This window comes from Somniosus microcephalus, chromosome 26 (assembly GCF_052327205.1).
Source record: "Somniosus microcephalus isolate GS21.2 chromosome 26, FLI_Smic_1.0, whole genome shotgun sequence".
Lineage (NCBI taxonomy): Eukaryota > Metazoa > Chordata > Chondrichthyes > Squaliformes > Somniosidae > Somniosus > Somniosus microcephalus.
The window spans coordinates 7440511-7461101 of NC_141012.1; the positions used below are offsets into that span (position 1 = coordinate 7440511).

The window sequence follows — 20591 nt, forward strand, 5'->3', positions numbered from 1 at the left end:
CTGTAGGATTCGGTGAAGATGTCACGCGCTCCATTAGTGCCTGCAATGAAGAGAAACCTTCCCTGACGTTGCTGTAGACTCGAAGGTCACACCTTTCAGTTGCTTGACGTCCTGGGAGACAGACCTCAGCACGTAGGTGTGATGTTCCTCAAACATCCTTCTCGTCAGGCGACTACCCATGGGATCTGGTTCCCACGATTCTGACAGCTTGTGCAGCCTTGCCCTCGATCTTTGCTGGGAAGGTGGCACATCTTCACCCATTTCCGACTCCTCTGTCTCCCTTGTGCTCTGTGTATCATCCCATGTCACATCCTCACAAACGCCATCTAATTCCCTCCCGGTTCAAGTATTTGAGCTTGTGCATGGGAGTGAAGAGTCATGCAGGAGTTGAGGCAAAGGAACAGTGGGCAGGAGGTCTCTGTAGGAACTCAAGGGTGGGCTGGGGTACGACTTCATCCATCTCTTTCCTCATCATCTTCTTCGTCTTCCTCATCATGATAGTTCACATAGACATAGAAACATAGAAGATAGGAGCAGGAGTAGGCCATTCGGCCCCTCTAGCCTGCTCCGCCATTCAATGCGATCATGGTTGATCATCCAAATTCAGTACCCAGTCCCTGCTTTCTCCCCATAGCCCTTGATCCCCTTAGCCTTAAGAAATATATCTAACTCCTTCTTGAATATATTTAATGAATTGGCCTCAACTGTCTTCTGTGATAGATAATTCCACAGGTTCACCACTCTCTGGGTGAAGAAATTCCTCCTCATCTCTGTCCTAAATGGCTTACCCCTTATCCTTAGACTGTGACCCCTGGTTCTGGACTCCCCGGCCATCGGGAACATCCTTCCTGCATCTATTCTGTCTAGTCCTGTTAGAATTTTATAAGTTTCAATGAGATCCCCTCTCATTCTTCTAAACTCTAGCGAATATAAGCCTAATCGACCCAATCTCTCTTCATACGTCATTCCTGCCATCCCAGGTATCAGTCTGGTGAATCTTCGCTGCACTCCCTTCATGGCAAGAACATCCTTCCTCAGATAAGGCGACCAAAACTACACACAATACTCAAGGTGTGGTCTCACCAAGGTTCTGTACAACTGCAGCAAGACATCCTTGCTCCTGTACTCGAATCCTCTCGCTATGAAGGCCAACATACCATTTGCCCTCTTAGCCGCCTGCTGCACCTGCATGCTTACCTTCAGTGACTGGTGCACAAGGACACCCAGGTCTTGTTGCACTTCCCCTTCTCCCAATCTATTGCCGTTCAGATAATAATCTGTCTTTCTGTTCTTGCCACCAAAGTGGATAACCTCACATTTATCCACATTATACTGCATCTGCCATGCATCTGCCCAATCACCCAACCTGTCCAAATCGTACTGGAGTTTCTCTGCATCCTCCTCACAGCACACATGCCCACCCAGCTTTGTGTCGTCTGCAAACTTGGAGATATTACATCTAGTTCCCTCGTCTAGATCATTAATATATATTGTGAATAGCTGGGGTCCAAGGACCGATCCCTGCGGTACCCCACTAGTCACTGCCTGCCACTCGGAAAAAGACCCGTTTATTCCAACTCTTTGCTTCCTGTCTGCCAACCAGTTCTCTATCCAAGTCAGTACCTTACCCCCAATCCCATGTGCTTTAGCTTTACACGCTAATCTCTTATGCGGGACATAGCTGTGTCTCTGTTCTTCATTCTCCTCATCAGCATTGTCATCTTCCTCCTGTGCGCCCTGTTGCTGTGGTGAATGTGGAGGAACCAAGAGTTCAAGCTAAGAATGGGTGAGCATCAGCCCCAGGATTAAGGAGATTGTGAAGGAAACTTGTGGCTGTTTGCTGCTTCACAGGGATGTCAAGGTAACAGTGTAGCTGTTCAGTCACTAACCTGGCACCAGCAATACGCTCCTGACCTCGCCATCTCCCACGGCATGAACAGAGACCCCTTCCCAATGAGCTCCATGCCCTTCTCCTCATAGGATGTGAGGTGTTGAGAGTTGGGGATGCTCCCTCTGATGACCTGCTTTTTTACCCAGAGAGTGGTTAGAATGTGGAACACGCTACCATATAGAGTGGTTGAGGTGAATAGCATAGATGCATTTAAGGGAAATCTAGATAAACACAAGGGAGAAAGGAATAGAAGGATAATAATGACACATTTTAAAATTGATTTATATTCTAAATCATTCATCAAAAGATAAAAAGAATGATTAATAATGACTTATTTATAATTGTTCTTCTTAGAGCAGAGAAGGTTAAGGGGAGATTTAATAGAGGTGTTCAAAATCATGAAAAGTTTTGCTTTCACTAGCAGAAAGGTCGGTAACCAGAGGACACAGATTTAAGAAATTGGCAAAAGGACCAGAAGGGAGACGAGGAGAATTTGTTTTACACAGCGAGTTGTTGTGATCTGGAATGCACTGCCTGAAAGGGTGTTGGAAGCAGATTTAATAGTAACTTTCAAAAGGGAACTGGGTAAATACTTGAAGGGAAAAAATTTGCAGGGCTGTGGGGAAAGAGCAGGGAGAGTGGGACTAATTGGAGAGCTCTTTCAAAGAGCCGGCACAGGCACGATGGGCCGAATGGCCTCCTTCTGTGCTGTAAGATTCAATGAAATGAATGATTAATGTTTCATTTTTACTTTTGAAATAATTACTAAGCATTGTTTTTTATTTTTGATGATTAATTCAAAATATAAATTAAATAAAAAAAGTTAATATTGGTAATGATTTAGATTTGTATTTAAATTCATTAAAAATATTTAGATTTGTATTTAAAGTCATTTAGATATATTTAATTTGTATTTAAAGTCATGTAGATTTATTTAATTTGTATTTAGTCATTTAGATTTATTTAATTTCTATTTAAAGTCATTTAGATTTATTTAATTTCTATTTAAAGTCATTTAGATTTATTTAACTTATATTTAAACCTAATTAAAGGTATTGAGATTTATTTAGAGTTGTATTGGGAAGTGTTTGGGTTGTAGTGGGATGTGTTTAGGGTTGCATTGGGATGTGTTTGTGGTTGTATTGGGATGTGTTTGGGGTTCTATTGGGAAGTGTTTGGGGTTGTATTGGGATATGTTTATGTTTGGGGTTGTATTGGGATGTGTTTGGGGTTGTATTGGGATGTGTTTGGGGTTGTATTGGGATATGTTTAACGTTGTATTGGGATGTGTTTGGGGTTGTATTGGGATATGTTTGGGGTTGTATTGGGATGTGTTTGGGGTTGTATTGGGATGTGTTTGGGGTTGTATTGGGATGTGTTTGGGGTTGTATTGGGATATGTTTAACGTTGTATTGGGATGTGTTTGGGGTTGTATTGGGATATGTTTAACGTTGTATTGGGATGTGTTTGGGGTTGTATTGGGATATGTTTGGGGTTGTATTGGGATGTGTTTAACGTTGTATTGGGATGTGTTTGGGGTTGTATTGGGATATGTTTAACGTTGTATTGGGATGTGTTTGGGGTTGTATTGGGATGTGTTTGGGGTTGTATTGGGAAGTGTTTGGGGTTGTATTGGGAAGTGTTTGGGGTTGTATTAGGATGTGTTTGGGGTTGTATTGGGAAGTGTTTGGGGTTGTATTGGGATGTGTTTGGGGTTGTATTGGAAGTGTTTGGGGTTGTATTGGGATGTGTTTGGGGTTGTAGTGGGATATGTTTGGGGTTGTAGTGGGATGTGTTTGGGGTTGTATTGGGATGTGTTTGGGGTTGTATTGGGATGTGTTTGGGGTTGTATTGGGATGTGTTTAACGTTGTATTGGGATGTGTTTGGGGTTGTATTGGGATATGTTTAACGTTGTATTGGGATGTGTTTGGGGTTGTATTGGGGTGTGTTTGGGGTTGTATTGGGAAGTGTTTGGGGTTGTATTGGGAAGTGTTTGGGGTTGTATTGGGAAGTGTTTGGGGTTGTATTGGGAAGTGTTTGGGGTTGTATTGGGAAGTGTTTGGGGTTGTATTGGGATGTGTTTGGGGTTGTATTGGAAGTGTTTGGGGTTGTATTGGGATGTGTTTGGGGTTGTAGTGGGATATGTTTGGGGTTGTAGTGGGATGTGTTTGGGGTTGTATTGGGATGTGTTTGGGGTTGTATTGGGATGTGTTTGGGGTTGTATTGGGATGTGTTTAACGTTGTATTGGGATGTGTTTGGGGTTGTATTGGGAAGTGTTTGGGGTTGTATTGGGAAGTGTTTGGGGTTGTATTGGGATGTGTTTGGGGTTGTATTGGAAGTGTTTGGGGTTGTATTGGGATGTGTTTGGGGTTGTAGTGGGATATGTTTGGGGTTGTAGTGGGATGTGTTTAACGTTGTATTGGGATGTGTTTGGGGTTGTATTGGGATGTGTTTGGGGTTGTATTGGGAAGTGTTTGGGGTTGTATTGGGAAGTGTTTGGGGTTGTATTAGGATGTGTTTGGGGTTGTATTGGGAAGTGTTTGGGGTTGTATTGGGATGTGTTTGGGGTTGTAGTGGGATATGTTTGGGGTTGTAGTGGGATGTGTTTAACGTTGTATTGGGATGTGTTTGGGGTTGTATTTAAAGGATGGGGTTGCGCCTGTTTTGAGTGGCTGAGCGATTTAGGTGTCTATCCGAGCGCCTGCCGGGAGTTTGCGAGGACCCGGGCGAGGCGCGGTGCGGGGTGACTTTCTGGTGATGGCGGAGGCGGCGCGGCGGCTGGTGCAGCGGGTAGCGAGCGGCGGGCCGCGGCTGGCCGGGGGTAGGTGGCGAGCGGGGGGCCGGGGCTGGCCGGGGCGAAAGGGAGTTAGTCAGGGGTAGGTACAGAGGGAGACAGGACAGGCCGGGGACTCGACAAGGGCCCAGGCCCCGGAGCCATAGTAACCCTGGCCGGGCGCTGAGCAGCCCCAGGCTGGCTGCCATGGTCCGGGCGGTGGCGGCTGCTGCCTGGGTATCGGGGAGCCCGGTCTCGGCCTCTGCCCCTGACCGCACCCGCCTCCTCCCCCATGTGTGCATTCAGTGGCCGCTTTCTGTCTCCCTCTCCCCGCTGTATTTTAACCCATTCTGCAGCATTCAGTCTATGCACAAGTGTCAGACAAAATGGCCAACAGCTCCTCCTGGAATTAACAGACCCAACTCGTGCTGACTGAATCAGTAAAATTATTTTTATTATAACTAAAATGCTGGAAACATTCAGCAAGTCAGGTTAAGGGGGGGGGGCGCACTTGTGGAGAGAGAAACAGAGAACATTGATCTGATCGAAATATATAAGAGATAACATTGTTATGTTAAAAATCTTATGTTTTTGGGAAAGGTCATTGACCTGAACATCAGAAATAGTTGCAGGAGTCGGCCATTCAGCCCCTCGAGCCTGCTCTACCATTCAGTAAGATCATGGCTGAACCTCAACCTCCACTCCATTTTCCCGCCCAATCCCCATATCACTTGACTCCGAGAGTCCAAAAGTCTATCGATCTCGTCCTTGAATATACTCAACAATTCAGTATCCACAGCCCTCTGGGGTAGAAAAGTCCAAAGTATCCCAACCCTCTGAGTGAAGAAATTCCTCCTCCTCTGTCTTAAATGGCTGAGACCCTTATCCTGAGACTGCCCCCGTAGTTGACACTCCAGCCAGGGGAAACCGCCTCTCGACATCGACCCTGTCAATCCCCCTCAGAATCTTATGTTTCAATCAGATCCGTGTTCTCTGTTTCTCTCTCCACAGATGCCCCCTGACCTGCTGAGTGTTTCCAGCATTTTTTGTTTTATATTTACAATTTTTTTTTTGCTGATTTTAGTCAACACATGACTTGGGTCTGTTAATCCTAGGAGGAGCTGTTGGCCATTTTGTCTGGTTCCTGTGCAGACATTGAATGCTGCAACAACACGGCAGAATACTGCAGCTGTTTTCAGCTGAGTAGCTGGACACTGAGATGTCAGGATTGGTGACCCCAAGGACTAGTACTGGAGGGAATTTGTGCCTATAAGATCAGATAAAATTGGTCTCTGTGCAGTTGAGTTCTCATGCCCTCTAATATTTGTAAACTGTTCTGCAGTCTGAAGGTCAAAGCTCTTTCATTGAATTAGAACATTGGTGACTGTTGCAATGCAACTGCTACGGTGAGGTCTTTAATTTATGATTAGTAACATGCTTTACATTACAGAGTGAGAAAGTTGTGAAGGAAACGGTAGCGTAGTGGTTATGTTACTGGACTAGTAATCCAGAGGCCTGGATTAATGATCTGGCGATGGGAGTTCAAATCTGACCACGGCAGCTGGGGAATTTAAATTCAATTAAATAAATCTGTAATCAAAAGCTAGTATCTATGAAACTACCGGATTGTTGTAAAAAACCCATCTGGTTCACTGCTGTCCTTGTATGTGACTCCAGACCCACAGCAATGTGGTTGACTCTTAACTGCCCTCTGACATGGCCTAGCAAGCCACTCAGTTGTTCAAGTGCGATTAGATGGACAATAAAAATGATGCCCTCATCCTGTGAACGAATTTTTTTTTAAAAAGTGAGACCTCTAACTCCAAGTAGCCTGTGGTCACTTACCCCTTATTTAAAAAAAAAAGGTCTGGTGAGGGCTTGACTACTCCTTAGTGCCTCCATGTTAGATTGGCAGCAACAGAAGCATAGTGCTGTACCGTGTCACCTTCTCGCTTATATCTTTACCATGTAGTGGTTGGTAGCTTCAGAGGCTCTGTAGTTCCCTGATGGTTCATCGATTTTTAAACAAGCACCTGGCGTGTCACCAGTTCCATGTGGTCTCAAGTTAGCTGAGCACTGCTGTAGTTACGGCAGGGCTACTTCTGTTGGTCTTCATTTACCTGGGCTGGAAACATTAGCAAAGGTTCCCATTCCTGAAGGGTATGGGGAGTGATCAGAAGAGTGGGATTAGACTCTATTCATGGAGGAAAAACATCAGCACAGACTGCTGCTATGGGGAGAAGGTAGGGACAGGGTACTGAGTTTGGATGATCAGCCATGATCTCATTGAATGGCGGAGCAGGCTCGAGGGGCCGAATGGCCTACTCCTGTTCCTATCTTCTATGAATCTATGCTTGCTGTCTGTACTTGTGTAAGGGAAATAGCCACTGGTTGATGGCACCTTCAGGAGGGGAGGGGAAAATGTCTGAATGATTGAATTCACTTATCTGACTGCATCATGTGTAGGTAGCTTTTCACTTCTAAATTCAATTGCAAGTGTGTTTCAGGTGTCCTTGATCTTTCAGATGATAACTGGCCTGTACATTTCCAGTTTTATTTCTGCATTTGTGGTTTTCTATTTCCTTTTGTCTTTTCGCTGGCGTAATTCTATCCTACCAAAGCTGTTGTACATACGTTTATGAATTATGTTTTTTTTCTCTTCCAGCTGTTGTTCAATACTCTCGGCCTCGTCTGGCTACCTTCTGGAAATATGCTCGGGTGGAGCTGAGCCCTCCGACCCCTGGAGAGATCCCAGTGGCAGTGGACAGCTTCAAGGGCCTTGTGGCATCATTTAAGGCCGGGAGTTACAAACAAGTAACCGTGAAGGTAACCCGGAGTCGAGATTTACTTTTTGCTCGTGACAGTTTCCAGTTTGCATATCTATTAATAAAAACACATGTTTGTTGCTGTGAATGGATCTCTCTCCCTTATCCAATTGGCTTATACAAAACTGGTTCAGGAAAGTATATCTTGGCTCCAGCAGTCCATTACCTTTATAGCCTCTTAACTGATGACTGGTTCCTAATGAATAAAGCCCATTTCATAAAAAATTTTCTTGAGATATTCTTAAGTTAGCAATTGCTCTTTAAAATTAATTCGCAGCCTCTGGATCGTCAAAAAGCCACGTGAACTCAAACTTGATTTTTGTTCTGCTGCAGGTGGTCGTGACTGATGCTGGGCTAAGTTTCCTCAGGCAGTTAATCCTGTAGTACTTTGCTCAAGTCATTTAAGGGTGGTGGGAGTGGTCAAGTTATTTAACTGGGGACATTACAGCTGAGCCCGGTCCTCTGCCCATCTGACTCCCAAATGTGCACCTCCGAGGCGACACTGTTGATGTCCATTGTGAGCAGGAACCCTTGCTATTTTCTTCTCTGCCCCAGCAGTCTGAGAGCTGCCGAGACCATTTTATAAAATACCCTCAATTTCTCAATAAATCACTGGATTGCTTCACGCTCTGTATTTTTCATAGAATGATACAGCACAGAGGAGGCCATTTGGCCCATCATGTATGTACTGGCTTTGTGAAAGAGCTTTCCATTAACCCCACTCTTTCCCCAGAGCCCTGTAATTTTTTTCCCTTCAAGTATTTATCCAATTCCTTTTTGAAAGTTACTATTGAATCTGCTTTCACTGCCCTTTCAGGCAGTGCATAAGAGATCACAACTCCATGTTTATATAAATAAAAAAATTCATGTCATCTCTGGTTCTTTTGCTAATTACTTTAAATCTCTCTCTTCTGGTTAATGACCCTCCTGCCACTGGAAACAGGTTCTCCTTATTTACTCCATCAAAACCCTTCATGATTTTGAACACCTATGAAATTTCCCCTTAACTTTTTCTGCCCTAAAGAGATCAACCTCCGTTTCTCCAGTCTCCACGCAACTGAAGTCTTGATCCCCAGTACCATTCTAGTAAATATCTTCTGCACCCTCGCTAAGGCCTTGACCGCCTTCCTAAAGTGCGGTGCCCAGTATTGGACACAATACTCCAGCTGAAGTCTAACCAGTGTTTTATAAAGGTTCAGCATCACTTCCTTGCTGTTGTACTCTCTGCCTCTATTTATAAAGCCAAGGATCCCGTATGTCTTTTTTAACCATCTCAACTTGTCCTGCCACCTTCAGTGATTTGTGTACAAACACCCCCAGGTCCCTCTGTTCCTGCACCCCCTTTAAAATTGTACCATTTAGTTTGTATTGCCTCTCTTTGTGGGATCCCACTGAAAATATCAGAAGGAAATGCATTTTTTTAAAAACTTTTGGTGATCAAGTGGTATATGTGTAGAATTAGGTGTGTATTTTTTTTAAATTTTGTTTGGAGCCATAAAACTATTTAAGCCTGGAATGACAGGCAACCTGCTCTCCACCCTATCCCTGCCACTAGAGGTACCCCTAAGACCACTGGAGTAACATGCTTTCTTTGAATTCTCTCTTTCCTCCTGAGAGATGCAGCAGGCTGCTGTTCTATCTCCCTGCTCTCTTTTTTTCCCCCCGCCCCCAGATAATCTGGTCAAGATTGCGAGGTCCCGGAAGTGTATGAACAGATAGATTACCATTCTGTGGTGCTAGTGTTAGTACGTGAGTGTACTTCCAGCTGCTTGTGTGATGGTGATGTTTCTTTTTTTTGAGGCCCAAACTACAATGTGATCGTGGGAAAACCTGACTACCAATATTAGCAATATCTTAAACTGTCTCGGTAAGAATTGCAAGCAATAGATTGGCTCAGCAAATGAACACTTAGCTTGGAAACAAATGCCAATTCTCTCTTCCCTTTTACCCAGCATGAGCTCGGGCATGTCACTTCACTGACGTGTTCAGCTTGTTCTCACTTCTGGTTTTTAGAAAAGTAACATTCTCTTTTGTGAAAAGTCTTGTCTTCAGTGGCCCAGTGGATATCTGCACCATCCTTTGTTGGACTGAGGCATAAGAAGCTTCCAATCTCGATTGCTAGGTTGTGCTGAATTAGCTGACCTCTAAGTAATGGCATGATGGTGTCCCTGGGCTAGAGAGTGGGGGATCTGCCAGCATTCCTACTCATTGTTATTAAATGATCCTGACTGGAAATTGTGTGTTGGGTGAGGAAAAAAGAGGGGTCTGACTCATGTCCCTGCCCCCCTCTCTCTCTCTTTCCCCCCCCCCCCCCCCCCAACCCCACTCCCCCAAATTATCAAGTAGCTTATTGACACTCCTTGTCAGCGCGCACGCACACACACAGACTGTTGAATTGGGCTAGATACTGATTGCGCTACTGATGCCTTTGGAAAATTTCTTCTTTAAAGTGGGGGGGGTATGGGGGGAGAGATGACTCAAACCTCGTGGTCTTTGTATGAAGATTCATGATGCTGCCTCTGGCTTTCCAATTGCTGCACACGGGAATGTATGAAAATTTGTTTCAGAAGACCATTTAAGCTGTTTAATTTAGTTGCATTTCATTAGTTCCCACCTAGTTATATTTTTTGTCAAATGGATGTATTCCAGGTAGAATGAGTGCGCATAAATATGGGAGATATTCAATGTAAATAAAACCTTTTGTGGGAACTATGGAAGTTGAAACCCAAGTGTTTAATGTTTATGAAATGCAATCTCTCAGCCCAGGCGTTCTGATGTAAGCCTCTTTATTATTCAAAGCTGCCTGACTCCCATAGTTATTCTAACTGCTATCAATAGTTTTCCCCAAACTCGAGATTAACCTGAGAAAATTGCAGTGACATTCCTTTTCTTTGAGGAGATATTATTTTTCCGAGTTTGTAGTCTCTCATTGTTGTCTCTCTCATTCATATGTAAATAGTCTGTGCCATCTGCTCTTGCCGGCTGACTTTGCAGGTCCCAGAATGAGAACTGGTTAAATGAACTGTATAAGTAGTGAAATTTGGATCCCTTCCTCTGCAAGAACATTGGAAGATGACAAATATAGGAGCATTTGACTTTAGGATTTTGAGGTTTTATGGCTACGCTGTTCATTTGGGGCCAGTGCTGGGTGAATGAGTCAAAACCGGTCTGATTTTTCTCTCTCCCTCCCACTAATAATTGCACTGTAGTCAATTAAGTGTTTGTGTCGGGAGGGGAGTCTTGCTTTTGGCTTTTTTTTGCACACAGCTGTTTCCCCTGATTCTGGGATCTACACAGTGCTGAGAGACCAGCTGGAGGGGTTAATTTACATATGAATTGAGATGTTAACAATAGACAACACAAAGTTTAAGGATTGAATCGAACTCTTTAAGGACAGTCTTGCGTTGGAAAGCACCATAAATGAGAATCCTGTTAAGTTGGGGTGAAGTCTTCAATGCAGATAAATATGGGAAGGGGTAAATTAGGAGATCACCAGCGTTCAGGAAACTTGATGTCCACTGTTCTAAGCTGCAGCTGTGTTGACCTACGCATTTTTCATCCTCGCCGTGCTAAAATCAAGTTGTATTGCACTGTATCGTACTCTAACTCATTCTTTCCTGGCACCCGAGAACCTCAAGTTTCTCCTCCATTCTGCAGTCTTTGGGCTTTGAACTTTGCTGCTCCTAATGACTGCCTCCAGTTTTACCATGTCTTCTCTCTCGCAGGATGCCCTGAGGAACACACTGGTGGCCACCGAAATTGTGATGTGGTTTTACATTGGCGAGGTCATTGGCCGAGGAAGCCTGATTGGATATAACGTCTGAACTCTGTCCTGTGTTGACCCAGCATTCCGTTGTACATGAATGGATAATATTTCAAATTAAATAAACCCATTACTAGGACTTAGAACACTCTGGTACTGCCTTTTTTGTTTTATGCATTGCAGTTTTGTCATTTTCGTAAATCATTTTGTGCCGTCAAGATAGAGGGGTGTCTGTAGTCGGCTATTTTTCCACTTCTGGCACTCATTGTAGCACTACAGGTTAGACACAGTAAAGCTCCATTTATTTCACTCCAGTTGTGTCTAAACCATAACGTAACGGCAGCCAGTGCTGCACTATTGTGATCCCCAAGGCTTTTTTTTTTGAGATTGCCAATTTGCACCAAATTATGGCTGTTCTACTCTAGGTTCACGAGGGACTGGGTTGAGATTGCTGAAACTCATTTCACATGGAACCCGTAATAGCCGTTGTGGAAGAGGTGTTTTTTGCCCATCCATTTCAGTTTGAAATCCAGCTCAAGTCTCAAAAGTTGAGCAGTTGCCTGAATTTTTAAACCTCTAATTTGTGACTAAACAAGACTGAGTTTGCACCACTGGTCTGCAGTGGTTGCACAGTGATGTGCTGGTGGATTCTGCTGCTGTTAATTCAATAATTTGCCTTAAATGTAGTACTTGGTCCAGTGGTGGAAATGCCATTGTTCCAAAAAAATAGGTTTCTTTACAGCTTCCAAGTGAGTGAGAAATGTGGTCTGGAGTTTTATGCATCTAATTGTCACTCTTGAAAGTTCTAGGAGAGGGAAGGATATTTGAGCTCCAGTTTTATCTTTGCACCCTCTCCGCCGGGCCTTGTTTAACTGGAGTTGCTGCGAGATCAGGTAAGGATCCCTCTCTTGGGATTGTGGGGACTGGGAAGCAAAGAATTCCACCTTGTGGCCTGGCTGGGAATTGTTGGAACGACCTCGCGTGAAGTGGTGGGGATAAGATACTGGACAAATTTGTGACTCGCTGTTGCCATTTATTTCTAACGGTGTAAGTTAATTGCTGAAACTTTGAGGCAAACCTTTCACTTCCTCTGTTGTGCATCAATATACAAAGAAGTTTTTCCAGGAAGATGCCTAAGATGGGGAGGGAGAAAAAAAGAAATGGACTACTGATGTGGAAATGTACAACTTTTGTGTTGGGTGAGGCCGAATTGTGTTCATTGCGCTTTTTAAGTTTGCTTTAGAAGCCTGAACTACCATTATTTACTGCTATTGTCTTTTTTGGATTGCGGAGGGTCTGATGGTCAGATAAAGGGAATGGAGGGAGGGGCGTGGTGGGGTGAAGGAAAGAGAGGAAGAGTTCTTGCCTTTTGCTGAGCCATGCACATCCTGTGGCTAAGAGCTTGTAAATTTCTCCAGGTATTTGGTGCTGGCTAAATCTATTTACATTATAACTTATTTTCCCCCCCCCCCAAGACCTAAGATGAATGGCCAAAAACAAGTTTCAAGGTTGAAAAAGAGCAGTGGAGATGGTGGAGTGAATTTTAGAAGTAGTGATTGGGTGACGTCAACTTGAGTTTTAAAAGCCTATAGGTTGTAGGAGGAAAACAAATGAAGGAGATAAGGAGTTCTGCAGTTTTGTGGTCTTGGGAGAGTTAGGGTAGGATGCTATCCACTGAGTTGATTTCAAACATGTTAGAGCATGCAAGATGGTTTCTGTGCTTAGGAGGAACAAGGGAATAAAGGTCAGAGAATCGCTGACCAATATAGTAATATAGATTAAAGGGACAGAAGAGAGATTGGAGGTGACGGGGATCTGTTAGATGGTGTTTTCCTGCCCAAGAATATGGGGAGTTAGAACCTCTTGCATACCAGGGGGCTTTATAGCGAGCAGAGTTGAGGGGCAAGTGTTTGGCATGTTAGTGAATTTTTCTGGAGATGATGAGGTCTGAAGAATGTAAGCGGATGAAGGACTATGGGTGGATTTATCAATGGTGAATGGGGGTCGTTGTTTGAGACTTGCAAAAAAACATGAATAAACTGTCTTTGAGGCGAACTCGTTGCCCCATTGAGGAGTATGGAGACGATCCCAATATCGTGATTCAGCCAGTCCACCAAGAGGATTGGAGGATGTCCGCTCTGAGGGAGATGGATAAATTGGATTTAGCAAAAATGATTAATTGAGCTTGCATTATTGCTAATTAGTAATATATTTCTAATGTAACTGCTGTTATATTCTTCGGAATTGCTTTCAGTATTGTGTTGGCACATTAGAAATTTGCAGGGCTATGGGCAAAGAGCAGGGGAGTGGGACCAGTTGGGAAGCTCTTTCCAAGCCACGATGAGCCGAATGGCCGCCTGTGCTGCATGATTCGATGATCAGACGTTGATCATCTTGCTTGCCATTTTGATGGAATTACCTCACTAGGTTCCCCAATCTTCAGATTATTACCAGTGTATTCAGTCTTGTAAAATGAATTCTGCAGCACGGGGTGTGGTCTTGACATCTGCATCATCCTGTCAGAAAGATGAGATGCTGTGATCTACAGCTATCTCTAGATGTTGGACTCCTCTACCCAGCTGCCAAGTACTCGAGTGATCCAGGAAATCTTGTCACTTACCCTCGTTTTCCTTAGACAAGCTGCTTGTACCGTGAAAACTGCCCTGCTGAGAAAGCTAAATGCAACTGTCAGTCACGATTGGATTAGCTGCCATTCTCCAGTGTATATATGGCCTTTCTGTAGCTACCATTGTACTGCATAAGATATTTCAGCTGTTTCAGCAAGTGGGCTGGTTTATCAATGGATCTGGTATTAGAACTGTAACTTTCTGACTAAATGTAGTCTACAGGTGGTTGGGCAGTGAATTACAGATGTGTACAATTGAGTTGGTTTCGGGCCAGTACAGAAATCCTTCGTATAGCCAGTTATGCACGTGCTTTGAGTCAGAAGACTGCTCTCCCATCTCATAAGCCCATGAACAATGTGTAATTTGTCCCTGATTGTTCTTTACTGTAATGCAAGCTCTTTCCTCTGACTAACTTTTGAGCCTGGAGGCTAGTTTCTCCCCCATGCACCACATCCAGTTTTCTCCTGCTGAAGATGCTGATTTCAGGATGCAGTTCCACAGGTGTTGGCAACCTGACTCAAAGGGCCATTTTTTAGATTTTAAATAGTACAGTAACAGGAGTAGGCCATTCATTCGAGCTCCCTCTGTTCAGTTACACTGACAACTGCCAGCAGCCATGGAGGTAGGGGAGGCCGTTGAGGCCAATTCATTAAATATATTCAAGAAGGAGTTAGATATATTTCTTAAGGCTAAAGGGATCAAGGGTTATGGGGAGAAAGCAGGGACAGGGTACTGAATTTGGATGATCAGCCATGATCTCATTAAATGGCGGAACAAGCTCGAGGGGCCGAATGGCCTACTCCTGCTCCTATCTTCGATGTTTCTAAGCAAGCTGAGCCCAGTCCTAACCATTTGTGTATTTTACACTGGGACCATTGGACAATGATGGGGAGTGGAAGCCCTGATTGATTGATTAATTTTCCTTCACCTACCCTGCTGCCCCCCCCCGGCCAAAAAATAAAACTCCCTTGGGCAGTGAGTATTGCAGTATTCTTATCCACTGATAAAGATTGAACATCACGAAGTGGAACCTTCGTGGTCTACATGACTCCGATCCACACCAGGTTGTACATTTACCAACTGAGTAATTCTGCTTGAACAGCTGTGTCACAATCAGCAAATGCAACGGGTTTAAAATTGAGATTTATTGCCTGAGCCCCTTGATTGTGTAAATCTAACCTAACTGTTTGTTCATTATTCACCCAAGGTTCTGGCTCCTGATCCTTTAGGTTTGAGCCTGGAGAGTGAATGAGTGATGAGCTATTCAACTATGAGGACCATTACAGCTGACTACATGCTATCCTTGGCCGTGTTTCTCCCCCGGTCTGGAGATGGTTTTTTAAGGCACCTTCGCGACTGCCCTGGCCGAGATTTTCTAGTTCCGTGCAGGTCCGCGATTAAACCTGGGGCTGCCTTGGTTTGTGTGGTTCAGTGCTGCATCAGATATTGCAGTTATCATTGAAGGATTCTGGATGCTTTGAGAATGCTGTTTGAAAATTACTTTTCAATGTTCAAATATTTGCGGATTCAGGCCCCATCCGGAACTTGATCTCACAATCTAGGCTGATTCTCTGGTGCAATACTGAGGGAGTGCTGCATTGTTAGAAGTGCCATTCTTTTCAATGGAATATTAAACCGAGGTGCTATCTGCGTGTTGCGGTTCGGGTCAACATTAAAAATTCGATGACACCACTCAAAAAAAAACAGATTTCTCACTGGCTGGCCTGAAAAACAATCGACTGATATTCCCCCTCGTAACTATTGGTTGGATCCTGCTGTGTGCAAAATACCTGCTGCAGTTACCTACTTGAATCTCTGCACTGCAAGGTATTTTGCTATGTATGGATGGATGGATGGTGTGCTTTAAGGGGCTATATAAATGCAAGTTTATTTTCCATCTGGTTTGGAACTTTAGGATGAGGTGTCGTCTAAGTAATCAGTGGATTGTAGGTTCAGAACCAACATACTTAGCCTACAGCTAAGGAAGGAGGTGCTGTCATTCAGATGACGATAACCCTCAGCTGAATGTGGTTCCCTGACCAATATTTCCCCTTGGTACCTAAACTTCCTAAAGCAATGCGGCCACCTAATTGTACTGCTCCGATTTGATAATCTTAAAATATAAAATGAGAGGTTGTAGAGCAAGTGAGCTGCATGAGGTCTCTGAATAAACGTGAATTGGAAAACCTCTTGGATGACTGCATACATTGTGTGCATTATTGCTATGGAAAGTTATGGAGATGCTATTATCAGCTTTAGTCTAGGCATGGTTAATGCACCATGTAGAAATGCATGGCATGTGTGTTCCATACAAGTGACGCAAGTCTGTAATCACAGCAGATTGCCATGGTTGTTTATGGTTGAGTATCATCTTTGCCTCCAGGCAGTATTGTAGGTACTGCTGATGCCAAGTTCCTATTCTACAATAGATTCTGATGAAATGTGACCCAGGTGAGAGATGACTAAACATGGTGCAATGCTCATTGGCTTGAATTTAAAAATACCATTACTGTGTAAGGGACAAACGAGTATTTAGTGAAGCTTGCCTTAAGCTGCAATCTGCTTTCTCTTAACTTGAATATAGATTTTCCCCACTCCCCTCCCTCATTAGATTAGGTAGCCTGAGTCACACAAGTGAATTCAATAGTTATGGATTCTCCAATCACTCAATTTATTTCCCTGCTCACAATTTTCTCTACTCCTCCTGAATGTGCTGAATCTCTTGCTGGGGAACAGTTCCATGGGTCTGGCAGCCTTCCATTACATTGCCTAAATGCCCATTCTGCATGTGTGCCTAGACGGTGGCTTTTTAAATTGGCGAGGGAAGAAAGCGAATCACAAGGGTTCTTTTTTCTCTCCTGGTCTGATGTCCACGTACACTTTCAATCAGTTCTCGCTGGGTTCTGATCCAGGACACTCGCTACTTTTTTTTTTTCCTGCCTCCTTATCTTGGAAACATTAAATCTTAACTGTAATGCTCACCCTGTCTGAGACCCAACTAACTACACACAGACCAAGGTTCAAAACCGGGGCTTGTTTGGCTCAACACAATCGTGTATTTACCTGCTGAGCTATGGGTGGGGATCACTTGCATATTCTGGTGCATGGTTTCTTGCCAGTGTTGGCTCTAATTTGTATTTTGGGTGCGCGGTCCCTTTAAATAAGCTGTGTGGCTGCTGCAAATCTCTTTTGCCGCTCCCCCGTTGCTTTGCTGTTCCAGTCAGTGTGTGTAGTTAAACTGTATATTAATGAATTGTATGTGTTTGTATTTCTCCTCTAGCTCATACTGAATTAGATTCTTGTGTTCCAGGACACCTTTCCCATACTGTCAGTGCTATTATATGTACATCCACACTTGTCCTAGTGGTCAACTCCTGACACACGTACTAGTTCTGGAATTCCAGGTTCCACACCTTTCCACTGTTAAACTCTATTCTGGAATATTTACAATGCATACCTGAAATTGGGACACCATATGGCACTGTCCCAGGACCAGACGCTATAGTGAGAATGAAGCCAAATATCATCCTCTTTAGCAAATAATGTTGTGTATATAATTTTCCTAGGTTTGATCCTGGCCTGTGCTGTTGGCTGTCCTCAGTAGGGGTAACGGTAGGGTTGCTTCAATTGGTCTTGATGCCCCCCCCACCCCCAAGGCTTTGGGCAGGGAAAGGATCATGTGCCAAGTTCCTGCTCATTATCTAGATGATTTTTGATGGAAGGTGTGTTGCTGGGTGAGAACAGGTGGGTACTTTGTTGTGATTGCTTTTCCTCCCCCTGTGATTTAGCCTGCTGCCATTTACTGATCATTCTTGCTCATGAAGACATGACTGAGGCATGTGAAGGTTGTTGATGCCCACAGAGAATTGTACTGCGGCATGAAGTTGGTTTTCCTCTCCGCTCCTTGATGGGTGGAGTTGGGAAGTATTGTGGTTTTTTGCAGGTACGTGGTGTGTGGAAACCAATTGCCATAGAGAAATTCACATCAATTTTCTGTTTGCCTGTTGGGGAATGCGCACACATTTCCTGTAGCGACAACTTGCTTCTCAAATGTAGAGAATGTACCTGCAGTTTGGCAAGAGCCAAGATTTGGGGACCCTCTAATGTGCATATGAATACTAGTGTTTCACCAGCTACAACTGTATCCTACCAGCACAAAAGTGGTTAACTTCCCACTTCTTGTCCAGTCCTTCCTACTGTATACAGTTTTGGTCTCCTTACTTAAGGAAGGATATACTTGCCTTAGAGGGAGTGCAACGAAGGTTCACTAGACTGATACCTGGGACGATGGCGGGGGTGGGAAATTGTTCTATGAGGAAATATTGAGTAGACTAGGCCTATATTCCCTCGAGTTTAGAAGAATGAGGTGATCTCGTTGAAACATATAAAATTCTTAAGGGGCTTGACAGCGTAGATGCTGGGAGGCTGTTTCCCTTGACTGGAGAGTCTAGATCTAGGGGTCATAGTCTCAGGATTAGGGGTCAGCCATTTAGGACTGAAGACATTTCTTCACTGAGGGTTGTGAATCTTTGGAATTCTCTACCCCAGAGGGCTGTGGAGGCTCAGCCGTTGAGTATATTTAAGAGAGATCGATAGATTTTTGGATACTAAGGGAATCGAGGGACATGGGGATAGTGTGGGAAAGTGGATTTGAGGTAGAAGATCAGCCATAATCTTATTGAATGGGGGAGCAGGCTTGAAGGGCTGAATGGCCAACTCCTGCTCCTGTTTCTTATGTACCCTTTAGGGCATTGGCTTTCAGGAGGGTAATTGGAGTTGATTGGGAAGAATTCTAGTCTACAGCTGGCTGGTAAGTTATGAGTGGTGTCCTGGGTAACTTTGGTTTCATAGTGCTATATTTCACTGCCCTTGTGCTGCTTTTAGGGTGAAGTTTTTTCCCCTCACTCGATTTACATACTTATCCCCTAGTTTAGAGTAGGTTGAGCTAGTCAGAAATGCGTGATTCAGCCTGAACTGAGACCTTGTATTGAAGGTGCAGTCTTCAATGAAATCTTGAGGTCATCGAAAACTCGGCTGCCCATGTGCTAACTTGCACCAAGTCCCGTTCATGGCCTCGCCCCTCCCTATCTCTAATCTCCTCCAGCCCCACAACCGCCCCCCCCCCCCCCCTCCCCCCAGATATCTGCACTCTAATTCTGCCCTCTTGAGCATCCCTGATTATATTGGCAGCCGTGCTTTCTGTTGCCTAGGCCCTAAGCTCTGGAATTCCCTCCCTAAACCCCTCTGCCTCTACACCCCTCCTCCTTTAAGATGCTCCATAAAACCTACAGCTTTGGCCAAACTTTTTGGTCATCTGCCCTAATTTCTCGTGGCTTGCTGTCAAATTTTTTGTCTTATAATACTCGTGTGAAGCACCTTGGGATGTATTCCTGCGTTAAAGGCGCTAAATACAAGTTGTGTTATGAAAAAAATTGCATTTGCCTTAAAACATATGATATCACTGTTTAGATGTGCCCCCTACCCGGGCAGCAATATGGATGGCATGATACCGTTTAAATGTTGACTGCCATTTAGAGTCTCCCAGATTTCCAGTGACAACAGAAGGTGGTCACCTTGCATTCAATGGAAAATGTAAACTGTTCTTCCCACGCTGCGTCCAAACTCTCTACTTTTCAATAGTTGGGGGGGCCCTTCCATCTGTTCAGCTTTAAAGGCGTCTGCGTCCCAATTTACATGTTAACCCAACCCTATTTCTCCCTCTGCGTCTCATGCATTTCAAGTTGCGCCACAGCACACCGGCAGCTGGAGTGCAAGTACCACAAGTGTTGCAGTTGGGGGACTGCTGCTGCTAATACTGCTTTAACTGACTTAATAATTAACAGCAAAGAACTTCTGTTTGCACTTCTACAGGGCACGTTTGCCCCGTCTGTGCCCGCTTCAGAAAATGGTCTATTTAACTGCATTCTTAATTGAGAAACATGCAAATGTTGTATTTAAAATTCTGACTCTTTTTGCCACGTCGGCTGCACGCAATGTTTCTAATTTTGCTCTTTTTTTATTGCTTGCATTCGTTTTGTTCATGCACTTTGAGCAGATGCATTTAATATTTTCTTTTTTTATGCTTGCATTTTGCTCGAGTTATTCAGATTCCAGAGTGCGCGCTGGACCCCGGACCCTGGTTAATGCAGTATTAGATGTTCTACGTTATTCATTTGCGATAACGATGTCGTAATATGGCTCAGTGCCCGACCCATGTATATTAAAAGTGCACCTATTTACAAACGCTAAGCTGTTGCTGAAATATGCTGATACAGGGTTAACAGCGTCTGAGCCCCAGCTCCTGGTTATTACATAAGTCGGTCGACATCGCTTGGGAAATTAGTATTTATTCAGCTTTCTGGGTTGCTTTTTCATGAACTAGCCTGGGGCCCGGGAGGCTGAATTTTAACCTCCTCGTAGCAACAAGTGTATCCCCAGGGCTTCAATTCATAGGCCGGGGCCGGGTGCGGGATGCCAGCTCCCGCCCACCCTCACCCCGGGACCGTGCATAGTGCAATTTCGACAGCTCCAGACTCCGACGCTGGCGGCGCTGAGCTATTCAGGGCGCGGGGCGCCCGGCCTGCTGCCGCGCCGCCCCCATCGGCTCCTCCCTCCCGCCCAGGAGCGCGAATGCGGCAGTTTCCCTCCCGGCGGCGGCAGCTGCGCGGCTGCTGCCTTATTCAGGTTGCGGGGCGGCGCTCCTTCCCCCC

The 20591-nt window shown here is 44.5% G+C and overlaps 1 protein-coding gene across 1 annotated transcript; it reads left to right on the forward strand.

Annotated features, from left to right (window-relative positions):
* Positions 1–4590: 4590 nt before the first annotated feature.
* atp5mg (ATP synthase membrane subunit g) lies at positions 4591–11400 on the forward strand. Its single transcript, XM_085967739.1, has 3 exons — positions 4591–4714; positions 7332–7492; positions 11217–11400. The coding sequence occupies exons 1-3, from the start codon at positions 4651–4653 to the stop codon at positions 11313–11315; spliced, it is 324 nt and encodes a 107-aa protein (XP_085823865.1). The 5' UTR covers positions 4591–4650; the 3' UTR covers positions 11316–11400.
* The last annotated feature ends 9191 nt before the right edge of the window (positions 11401–20591 follow it).

What these genes read in the sequence shown, in the direction of transcription:
- atp5mg (XM_085967739.1), top strand. Translation starts at nt 4,651, where the DNA reads ATGGCGGAGGCGGCGCGGCGGCTGGTGCAGCGGGTAGCGAGCGGCGGG. An exon ending in CGGGCCGCGGCTGGCCGGGG is followed by an intron (nt 4,715 to 7,331) that starts GTAGGTGGCGAG and finishes TTTCTCTTCCAG; the next exon opens with CTGTTGTTCAATACTCTCGG. An exon ending in ACAAACAAGTAACCGTGAAG is followed by an intron (nt 7,493 to 11,216) that starts GTAACCCGGAGT and finishes TCTCTCTCGCAG; the next exon opens with GATGCCCTGAGGAACACACT.